Source organism: Electrophorus electricus, chromosome 8 (assembly GCF_041902795.1).
Source record: "Electrophorus electricus isolate QZ-2024a chromosome 8, ASM4190279v1, whole genome shotgun sequence".
NCBI lineage: Eukaryota > Metazoa > Chordata > Actinopteri > Gymnotiformes > Gymnotidae > Electrophorus > Electrophorus electricus.
This window is the reverse complement of record NC_137504.1, coordinates 20327501-20339046: the sequence shown is the minus strand read 5'-3', so window position 1 is coordinate 20339046 and position 11546 is coordinate 20327501. Positions and strand designations below refer to the sequence as shown.

Genomic DNA, 11546 nt, shown 5'->3' with positions numbered 1-11546 from the left:
TAGCATTCAGATACAAATTTTCAATCAAAGGTAACCTTTTAATTTTTTTAAGAGTGCCAATTGATCCTCCAATTAAGCAGTAATAATAGAATAATGCTTTTAATTTATGAGAGATGGTCTATAAAAATTTTAGGTTCAGACCAATATTTGTCTTTTTTATTGTTATGCTTACACCATCATTTCACTAGAGGGAGACAGCACAATATTGTTTTCTCTCTCTCTTTCCCTCATGAAACAAATCAAGCATTGAGAAACATTATTCTAACATTGATACAAATATTTATTCAATCAAAGTTAACTTTTAAACTGTTTTAAGCATGCCCGTTGATCCTCCCATTAAACAGTAATAATATAATAATGCTTTTAAGTTATTATAAAAATCTGAAGTTTAGACCAATATTTGTCTTTTTTATAGTTATGCTTACACCATCATTTCACTACAGGGAGACAGCACAATATTATTTTCTCTCTATCTCTTTCTTTCACTCACTAAACAAATTAGAGATACAACTTTCAAGTCACACTACACAATATATATTTACACATAATTTCTTTGAATTGCAGTATGTGTTTGAGATGGAGGAAAATGCAAAGGGACCAGAGAGAGAAGGCAGAAAATGCATAGCCCAGAATTTATAGGCCTACATATGATAGAGACAGCATGAACATTCAAGACCAATGTAGCAATACACAGAGAAGAGTACCTAGAGTCCCAGGTTGGTTCTTATGAGATATATGCAATGATGACAACTAACATGATTTTATTATGCTATGGAAGGGTAGTTACTGTACTTCCCTTTGATTCTTGAGGTTGGCCCAATGACCACTTGGAGTGAGAGACAAGAACTATAGTATTGGTAATATATAAGGTCATTCTGATATTACCGTTTTAAGATTTGTTGTTAATAATATAATTCAATATAATTCTATTCTTTGAAGATCCTTGGAACCTAAATCTGTATGTTAATCTAAACCTAAACCTAAATATGGACACACAAAGTACATATGCAAAGTTTGTCTTATAAATTCAGTTCAAAAGTCCATAATATGTCTAATTTATTTTACTCACCTTCAAATGTAAAATGGGTGGTTCTTCTGTAGGTTAAAGATTATTAATTATCCCTTCGGACACCTCTCCCACACAGTTACATTTTTTTTTTTACCTTTTTTGAGCCTGAGAAACTAGTCCACCTAGTGAGCAAAAGCCTTCACCAAATGAATAATATAATTTGCATCTTTAAGCTGATTCTTCTAAGGACATATGCATAGCTGCACTGGCAAACTAAAATGTTGATTATAATATTTGTACATATGCACCAATATACTAGAGTGACTGTACTAGAGTAAAAAATTCTACACAGACCTAATTTTTATTTTATTGATCACATGGTCTCACACAAATCAGGACATCCCACTGCCACTGAGACTGCATCTTGTAGAACAATGAATTAATTGTATCAAATCACATAGATCAAAACTACAGGAAAACTTCTAGCTAGATAATGGTGGCCCAATTCTGCCAGTGAAGTCTTGCAATTTTTCCTCAGTCCACAGAGATATGCGCTTGTGTTTACATTTAATAAGTCATATTTAATGCCTGAGATTCATAAATATATGATTCACTCCAATTCTCCCTTCTGCTATCAGTACATTCAGCTCTGCCTGAGTAGCTGGGCAGGCTGTGCGTGATTATTGGAATTGCAGGTTATTGTAACCAGACAATTTGTTTGTTTTTTTAAAATTAGTTTTTCCATATTTTTGTTGTTTTTATTTATTTATTAATACAACAGTGGTTTAGTTTCATACAAAGATTTTTAATAATTATAATATATCCTCTAGGTCTTCAAGCAATTTTAAAACTCCTTTCTGCAAATCAGTGACAAAAAAATACTGTTAATAATACGAGGTTCTTATTAAAATACATTTAAGAAAAATTTGTGTGTTGATATGATGTCATAGTTAGCAGCTTTCTAATCCAAAGATGCTTTACAATAAACCTTTGCAAAGGTTCTCACATCATACTTGAGGTCACAATCTTATGAGCTGTTTTTTTTTCCTGCAGACACTGACTAATGTCTGTATCTCACTACTCAGTTAGGGCTATCATTCTTTGGTAGTTTTAGACTAGACTACATTTATTGATACAGTGCCACTACCACACAACAGAACACTTATGTGGTGTTTCAGCATTAAGCTGAGGGTCCTGCCTTGTTTCTGTTCCTCTTCGTATTGGTGGCTCAGACATTGTATACTGTAATATTGTAAGTTAATTACCACTACATTTTTATTGTATTTAATACCTTAAAAAAATCTGGGAATTTTTACTTACCATGCAATTATATTTTAAAAAAGATTTTCACAAAAAATGAGGTGAAAATGCAGGTGAATTACTGTTTGTTTGCTTCTTTTTGCTGATGTAAATCCCCAGTTTAGGGGATGTTGTGGATGGATTTCACCTGGTCTAATGTTGTTCTATTATGATTCCTGTGATATTCATTCTGAATATGATGATTCATCATGTGACATGGTATCAGACTGTAGAAAAGCAGCAAGAACAAAGATCCCATTCAACACTACCAGAAAGCAGGAAATGGTAATAAGGGGCTTTCCACTTTCCACAATGGTATTGAAAAGTACTAGTGTATACAGCATCTCTCAGTCTTCAACCATCAGGTCAGTCAAAATGAAACTAAATTTCACAGTAAACATTCATATACAACATTCATATTTATTTATTCATACCGACGACCTTGGCAAATCTGCCATGTTCACATACATGACCAGGTATCACATTCACCCAGGACATCTAACACAGCTGTGTGATACAATGGCCGGTCTTCTTAAAAATGATGTGCTATGATACTCTTCTTAATTCAATATTTCTGTAAAAAAGCACACAATTTCAATCTTACCCAAAATTAAATGTAAAATTAAATTAAATGGTAAAGACATTTTGGTGACTGACATTTCCTTTATAAGTTCTGTATCAGAACTTTACTGCTAATCTATCCTGGGAGCATTGGGAGCCATTTTACTCAAAATACCCTCCATAAATATTTGCCTCATACCACTCAGTACATAAGCAATTTCATGCAGACTTGATGATGTGGTTTAGGAAACTGAATGACTTACATTAATCTATAAAGGACTACACCGTATAGCTGGCTGCTATAAGGTTAAAAGGCAGTCACCTGGGTGAACTGGAATCACATTTAATTTATGTGGATAACATGATTAGATCTTTAACTTAAATATGTAAATATGGACTATCTATGCTATTTTAAAAAATGGTTTACTTAAAAATAAGATTACATAATACTTTTTGAAGCAAATAAAGATTTGGGCATTTTTTGTGAAAGGTTTTATGTGAAAAGGCTTCTAGTCCTTTCTAGCTACATTAGCTCCAGGAAAAAATTAAAATACCTACAAATAAAAGAAACAAGCACACCTTGTTGGCTGATTTGTGGAAAGTGGAAAACTGAGAAAATGTTAACTAGCTGAGTCTATTCCTTTAAAGGCAAGATGTGGTTAGTTGACCTATTAATAAAAAAGGGAATAGAGCATGCTAGAACACTTAGGATGGTCTCTTGCTGTTTGCAGGTAGGGTGAAAGGAGGTGGTTCAATGTTCAGCTCCTCTCTGAGGTCCTCCAGGTTCTGTTCCCAGCGCCGTTCGTAGAAAACGCTCAGCACACAACGGGAGTGGATGCCACTGTGCAGAGCCCACGGCCCAAGAGATGTTGTCAACTTCTGAAGACGACTGAAATGACACACACAAAAAAAAATGCCAGAATGTAGCCCTCGTTACCATAGGCAAAACACTAAACACATCTTCCTAGTGAATCTAGCTGTTTTTTGGGCTTGAATGAATCATAAATCTGTTTAGGTACAATTATATATTGGGAAACATATACAATAATACCCAATTATATACTGGGAAACATATAAAATAATACACAATTATTGAAAAATCAATGAAAATACATTGCTAAAGAAATGGATTCCTATGTATGTAGGTGCAATAAACATTGTTGAGTCTACTATCAGGTAATCAAATAAATGCTGGTGAGTCTACTGTCAGGAAATTTTGTGAACATTCAGACAAAAACAATGGGAAAACCAAACAAGATTAGGAAGTACAAGAAAAGCCTACATATCAACAACAGGCAAATGAGATGTACGAGACAATGTCTTAAAAATATCAAAGGAAGTTTATTTATAGTACGGGCAGAATTTCTTTTTTAAGTACAGAATTTAATAGTAACATTTGATATCAATTTCTCCTGTCAATTTCTAATATGCTCAAATACCAAAAACTTGAAAGACATAAATAAAGACCCTTATGTGGCATCACTAATTTAAAATGATCATAACAATGTTTTACATTTCAGAACACAGTTCTGAATTCCTGAAGCAACAATATGCATTGCTTCTTCAGTGATTCACACTGTGGATGTGACACCATTTTTTCTCAGCCAGTTTTATATGCCATCATGTCTCATTTTTTATTTGTTGAGTGCATTGAACACACTGGAGATGGAGCCCTTACCTGGTGGACAGACGGAGTGGACCTAGGATAGCTCCCAGAATGCACATAGGCAGACCTGTCTGGGCAGCCTCGAACATCTTAACAGCTACCTCCCCTAAAACAAGTGATATACATAACTAAACCACACTAAACTACAAGCATTGGTTAGGATCTGAGAATATGTAATTGAGATTGTGTTAACTGTGTGGCATTGTGATAATATGCTCATAAAAACACAGATGTGTGAGGTCATGTAAAGTTCTGCCGGTGTTACTTACCAAGCATGTTGGTAGGCATACCTAGCAAGGTATGTAGTAGATCATGTACCTCTCTATACCGCTGCATCACATATGCTAGTTCCTCATCATCAACAAACTTTACATTAGCACGTGTGTCAGGAGTGACTTTCTGGGGTGGGATTATAACAAGGATTATAAGGTACTAAGATATTTAGGGTTCACAAATGCATTAAAATGGCTTTGCTGTCAAACATTTACATTTTTTTCTAGGAAACAGAGATATTCTCTCCCTAAAGAGCCATCCGGCAGTGCCGACATCCAGGAAAGGTCCAGTGTGGAGAGCTGAATCCTTGGGCGTTCTCTGAGGACATTTCAAACAGTGTTATGATGATAAAGAATAATATATTTATTCACACTTCAATTACAGAATATATATGGAGTCAGTAAACTGATAGCAGTGGTACAGATGAGAGCATCTAAATGAGAAAAAATTAAAGATTTCCATACATGAGAATTGTGTAGCCTTCAGGATTGTTCCTCATTCTGTTCCTTAATTTGACCAGGGCCAAGTGGCCTGTGGTCTCCCCTAGCACAGCCACCATGTCTGAGTGAATGAGAAATCTATTATATTAGTATTCCACACTGTACCCCTACACAGTTCAGCTTGCATGGTAAAGTGCTCTAGTACTGGTTTACAGGTAGTCCCTGACTGACCACTATATGGAAACCTTTATTATCTATTATTCACAAGGCAGCATGAATGAGAAGAGTCTCACCATGTCTGTATGGATTCTGCAGAGCAGCTATTCCCGATCCCACTGCCAGGAGAGCTTTTTGAACAGGGCTGGTTTGAATATGGCCTGTATATAACCTGCCATGATGATCTGATTCCCAGGCTGTATGCTGCTGCCTGGTCAGTACTATGGGGAAGATATTTACAGTAGTTTATAACATTTATGTAAACAGTCAAAGGCCCTAATCTAAATCTGAAACATCCCTCGGAAGTCAGAGCAGCTATTTGAGCAGTCCGTGACTGGAGTGTTAAATATCTAGAATATATCTATATGTGTGTGTGTATATACACAGAGAACTACAGTTTCCAGAGAAACAGGACATTTCGGATAGCGGTCCATCAGCTGTGCAAGCAAAGTGCTTGTGTTTGTGTGTGTGTGTGTGTGTGTGTGTGTGTGTGTGTATATATATATATATATATATATATATATATATATATATATATATACACATACATATATACATATATACACACACACACCTATTTTTCCATGACATTGGACCTAAAATGTGCAATTTCAAAAACAAACAAAAACGAGATTTTCGTTCACAGACAGTGGTGTAAGCAACGCTTGATTTTATAATCTAAGGACAAAGTTGAGATAAGGAAAGCGTTTCGGGTGGGTTAATCTAGCACAACAACCAAAACAAAACATGTCTTTTCGACATTAGATAAGTGTTTATGACCAATAAGAAGTGAGAGACGTGTTTAGGCCGCTGTTTCAGACGGTCCTAGACCATCGCTGGAGTTATAGACTAAATGTCCCTCTTGAAAATATGGAAGAATTTAGGTTAACAATCTTGCAAGAGTTGATGTAACCGTGCAGTCATTCATAAATTGCGTCTAGACCGCCACATCATTTCTGTATATAGTTAGCTAAGCGAACTACATAAAATAGGAAACCGGCTACGAACATTTCTGAATAAGATCTTTTACTCAAGTGGCAAAATTAGCTAGCGAGCTCGGTCATTATGTGACACGAGAATTTGATTATAATTTTACGAACTTCACAACATGATTTGGTGGCTAGCTCACGTCGCCCTGACATAGTGCTTCCACGTTGATATAGAAACTATTGTGGAATATGTTAAGACAGCTCATCAAAACTCCCAGAGCTATATCCGCCTTTTCATAACACAAATTAGCTTACCCTACCTACCGTGAAATGCAAACGCCCATCTTCTAGCACGACTTAAAACAGAACACATTACAGAAGATTTGTTCCTGAGACTTTGGTAAGTCCGGTTATCGGTCTTGTATTTTCTACCTAGCTCCCTGCCTGGAGATACGCAGAAAACATATCTGGAAGTGGAATGCTCCCGCTTATAATTTTGGTTTTATAGCGTACCATTGACACAGTAGCTTCACGCATGTCATCAAAAGGTTATTAGCTAGCTAGCTAGCTAGCGATTAGCTTCTTTTCTACCATTGTTTGTCGACTATAATGCTATTAGGTTTCAGTGTAGGTCTTAACTAAAAAATACTTTTCAGCTTCTGTCATCATTTTGTGGACTTGGTTTATCTCTGGGCATGTTAAATTTTAAAACTAGTAGCTAGCTAAAAAAGGGCCGAGGATGGAAGCATAGTTAGCTGAATAGACTATTGTGGTTGATCACTGATCCGTTGTTCTTCGGCCTTTTATATTTGTTGTAAGCTACTTTATAGCTAACTAGCTAGTTAGCTATTAAACAGTCACAACTTTATCATATTACAAATTGTGTAAAATGGTAAATAATTATTGTTTTGTAATTTTCCTATTTTATGCTTTTCAAAACTTTTAAGCTTACCAGTATAAGGAAGACTGTAGGTTAGCTAGAATCACGAGGAAGTAATGTTAGCGTTAATGTTAGCCTAGTTTTAAAGTGTCAAAATTCAAGTGAAGCACACGAGGTTTCCAGAGAAACAAGACAGATACAAACAAACGGCGTCAAACACATAACTGACAGAATAACAATTTGGAAGTTAAGGTAACGAAGTTAGACTCTATTCAAGAATTAATACTCAGTGATATGATGGTTTATGGTTAGTTGAGTCATGCTCTAATCTTTCTGTTTTGTTTTACGGAAAAAAACGAGTAGCTAATTGCGTGTCCTTTATAATAAAAGTGCAGCTGCCATTGCCATTAAATGTAACATAGGTTATATTGGTCCCAGAGAGGATGTAACAACACTGTTCTTATATTAAACTACTACAGTGTTGGTCTGATATACGTTATGTTTATTCATCATATCATACATGCCACAGTCTGTAAGCCTTTTATTTAAAAGTAATGGAAATGGTGATATGTGATGTTGGTGTAAAGAATGCGTTTACTGTTTTCAATAACTTATTCAAATATGAATGTTATTAAATGTATAAAAATTAATAGACTGTATTAAAAGAAAAGCTCTACTTTTACTATCCATAGCTAGTCTAACACATCTATAATCGACAGTTACTACTTCTGACAATAAGTTACCGTAATTTACTTTGTCATGAAATTTAGGCTTATATATTTAATACACTGTGCAGTAAGATGCAATAGATCACAGATGGATTGTTAGTTAAGAGGGAAAAAATGCAATTCCAGAACCTATGTACCACATGACAAGAGTACAACAGAGCTATAGGCACTATTATCATTGATGTTTATAATTCTCATGGATTATTAGAGCTGTAGTACATCTTTAATGCATTTTTGTTCAGTCACAAATGTAAAACTTAATCCACATTAATTTCCTCAGGCATTTAATCTGGAAATGTCAGATGGATTCAACGGTATGGTTATTCAAGTTATAAAATGATAAATATATTTGATGTGCTGAATCAATCTTGCTTTTCTGTTTTTTTTTCCCATACAATTGTAAGACTGTACTGTTAATGGTCCTGCACAGTGTCTTTATCAAATATTTTGGCAGAAAGTCAATTAAAAGTGCAATCTTATAACCTAATAAATTTTCATATAATTTTTAACTATTTACTTATCTAGTATGTGTTAAAGCTGCACTATGTAAGATTTTAACTATGATAAAATTGAAAGTAGTTGCATTATTGAGTCAAGAGGAACTAGTGCTTCACTGCTCAGTGTATGAGTTTTTATTTTCATACTTTTTTACATTTGAAGGCCTCAAATGCAGGATTGTAATGAAAATGATATGATTACAATAGTATTTAATTCACTTACATCCTCAGAAGACATTTCCATCAGTGAGTTCTCTTTGAATATTTCCTCAACATGAATGTGCTCAGTCATTGGACATATCCACTCTGAATGTAGCACAACCCATATTGCGCAATGTTTTTTACATGTTTCTTTGCTATTACATATTTCTAACAGAGGTCACAGATTCCCCTGGTTGGCGTAGTGCAGCTTTTATAACATATTTAAGTCCTCCATAAAAGACACAATTGGCAGTATAATGCTATAAATGGGAAATATATGCACTGTGCATGACTTTTATTGTTGTGTAGTCATCTGCTTAATTAAGGGATTTCTTTGCTTTCTCATGGTTGTCGTCACCTGCTGTGCTTTTTTAATCCAAATACATAGTATGCTGTCCCTCGATCTTTTAAAATTGCTCAAAATATGTTTTTGTCCTCCTTGTTTACTTATGCCTGCATAGACTTTAATTAGTCAGCGAACGTTTAACTCCTTTAGTGGCATATTAAAAGCTCTTACTCACTGTTTAGCTGCACCAAAGAGTCTTGAACTGGCAAAAGTAACATTTAAAAGGTCCTTTCCTCTTTCAGGTTTAAAGGGTCATGGTGCATGAGTGAACTGCAAGAAGCCCAAGCACATTATTTATTTTAATTTTATATCTCACTTATTCATTTGTGTACTCTGGTAGTGCATGGTGCTGACAGTGCCAATGTCATGGGTTTAATTCCCAAGGAGCACACATACTATAATGCTCTGTGTAAAAGCATCTGGCAAATGCTATGAATGTAATGTAAGTTAGTTATTATCTTAGAAATGACCCAGTACATTGGAGTATGATGATTTAATTCAGGCCCGCATAAATGTTTTTCAAGGAAGTAGACACATTTTTCTTTAGTCTGTACTAGTCCTACACATGCTTAACTCTGTTTCGCATATTGGTAATTCACTAACAGATACTTCAAGCTAAAACACTGAGAGTAAAAGGTAATGCATTATCTAGGCTAATATTATGAAACAAACTATATGATAAATTATTAATAAATAAGTTTGATCCTGTGGGACTTCCAGATACAAACAGACAATATGCTAATGGGTAACCAACCAGACATAGGAGTAGTGGATAAACAACAATAGAGTGCTGTAGTGATGGATGTGGCAATCCTGAATGATTCCAACATCAAAAACAAGAAACATGAAAAGCCTGAGAAATACCAAGGGTTGAAAGATGACATATAAAAGATGAAGAGGGTGAAGGCAACTATGGTTCCTGTGGTAATTGGAGCAGTAGGGGCTGTGACCTCCAAACTGGGAGAATTCATAAATAAGGCAGGTAGCTCAGCTTACTTTCCTTGTCTTGTGGCCTTTAAATTAGACAATGAGATAAAGACTAGGACATGAAGCAAGGAGAATCTTTGGAATTTCGCCGTCATTAAATTCATTACCACCCCAAGCTGGACAAAACTCTTTGTTGGGCAGCTTTAAAGCTTTTCACTTTCTGTCTCATTTATCAAGGAGATTAGTAATTATATTGTAATTGTTATTTAATCATTTTATTCTCATAAGGGTAATCCATATATTTGTCAAATTTTTTTATAATTTTTTACTGTGTAATGTAGCATGACATTCCAATCCCTTCCCCTGTTTCCACTTTGTATATCTTAAAGATGATCAGTACTGCAGGTAAATGGAAGGGAATGGCACGTCCATCTTTGTCCTCCTCGCTGGACTCCATGTTACCGGGAATATCTCGGCAAGTACTGTCTGTGTCCATGGAACCTAAGTACCAGTGCCAGCAGTGCAAGGAGGTTCTGAGGAAGCCGTTCCAAGCCCAGTGTGGACATCGCTTCTGTGTATTCTGTTTTAAGGAGCTCACCAGGTACCCACAGCTCTCCCGGTCTCCCCAGAGTGTGACCTCCTCCGTAGGCTTGTTAAAATGCATCAGTTCTCCTCCTCCTCCTCCTGAGAAAACTCTCCCAGCACCCAGGAAGTATTGTGGAAGTAACTGCCTGATGGCTGATGAAGACATCATCTTTTTGGAGTTTATGTTGGGTGAACTCTACAACTGAGTTCTTTTTTGTTAATGATGTCAACAGTCTTATTCACTATTGTGAAGATAAACCAGCACTGCAGTCCACTTAGAATTTGAAACTTGTAGTTTAGTTATTTATAATAACAGCTGATATTTTGGACTACATATTCTGACTTTTCACAAGGATTTGAAGGAGTGGAACTTGGCTAAATGTATGATGTATTTGTTTTTTTCACTTTAATGCTCATAACTTGCTTAAAAGATCCACTTGGTTCTATGAATCACACCAAACAGGCAAAAACCCAAAGGAAATGCCAAGAAAAGTATGAAAACTTTATATTTTCTAGTGTGTATGTATATATGAATGACAGATTGAGGTAGGAAAATTTTCCTTGTGTTTCTTTTGTAGCTTTTCAAAGAAACAGGAGGTGTGAGAGATATTTGTATAAAGTGGAACAGCACTAAGCCTTAAGGAAGAGTGTAGACTTTTGCTTTCAGTTTTTGTTTTTTTATTTTTTATTTTTTCCTTTAAGGGGCTGTTTCCCCTTTGGTCTTTTGTTGCAGAGCTAATACAAAAATAAGATGTCTTAGAGATGGCTTGATTTTTAGACACTAATGTTTATAGTGTGATGTGAATATGCAGTTGTATAATCAGGGAATGCCTAAGACTCAAACATGATCAGTTTATATGAACCTTTTTTGTTACCAGCTCTGGCCCAATTCCCTGTGAAGCCTGCCGTGCTGAGGGTATATTTGAAGAGCAGCTATCTATGCTCAACATCACTGAGGTAGGAGCATCATCACTGAATAACAAGTTTTT

At 35.4% G+C, this 11546-nt stretch overlaps 2 protein-coding genes across 8 annotated transcripts in view; one reads left to right on the top strand and one right to left on the bottom strand.

The window, feature by feature from the left end:
- Positions 1 to 2708: 2708 nt before the first annotated feature.
- coq4 (coenzyme Q4 homolog (S. cerevisiae)) lies at positions 2709 to 8965 on the bottom strand. 3 transcript variants are annotated; one of them, XM_081718628.1, is made up of 7 exons: positions 8722 to 8965; positions 5542 to 5685; positions 5273 to 5369; positions 5024 to 5126; positions 4805 to 4934; positions 4548 to 4641; positions 2709 to 3758 (listed from the first exon to the last, which is right to left on the bottom strand). In XM_081718628.1, the coding sequence occupies exons 3-7, from the start codon at positions 5365 to 5367 to the stop codon at positions 3575 to 3577; spliced, it is 606 nt and encodes a 201-aa protein (XP_081574754.1). In that variant the 5' UTR covers positions 5368 to 5369; positions 5542 to 5685; positions 8722 to 8965; the 3' UTR covers positions 2709 to 3574. The 3 variants fall into 3 exon arrangements, with proteins under 3 accessions (XP_081574754.1, XP_081574753.1, XP_026882914.2); XM_081718627.1 differs by lacking the exon at positions 8722 to 8965 and adding an exon at positions 7346 to 7477; XM_027027113.3 differs by lacking the exon at positions 8722 to 8965 and adding an exon at positions 6718 to 6851.
- Positions 6659 to 11546, top strand: part of traf2b (Tnf receptor-associated factor 2b) — a 26236-nt gene continuing 21348 nt past the window's right edge. The window contains exons 1-4 of one of the 5 annotated variants that reach the window (XM_027027111.3): positions 6659 to 6793; positions 8282 to 8315; positions 10362 to 10573; positions 11436 to 11514. In XM_027027111.3, coding sequence (XP_026882912.1) covers positions 8304 to 8315; positions 10362 to 10573; positions 11436 to 11514 — 303 coding nt within the window. In that variant the 5' untranslated portion in view covers positions 6659 to 6793; positions 8282 to 8303. Of the gene's footprint in view, positions 6794 to 7392; positions 7526 to 8281; positions 8316 to 9287; positions 10024 to 10361; positions 10574 to 10598; positions 11050 to 11435; positions 11515 to 11546 lie in introns of those variants that run through there. The other 4 variants (XM_081718624.1, XM_081718623.1, XM_027027112.3 and 1 more) reach the window with 4 other exon arrangements.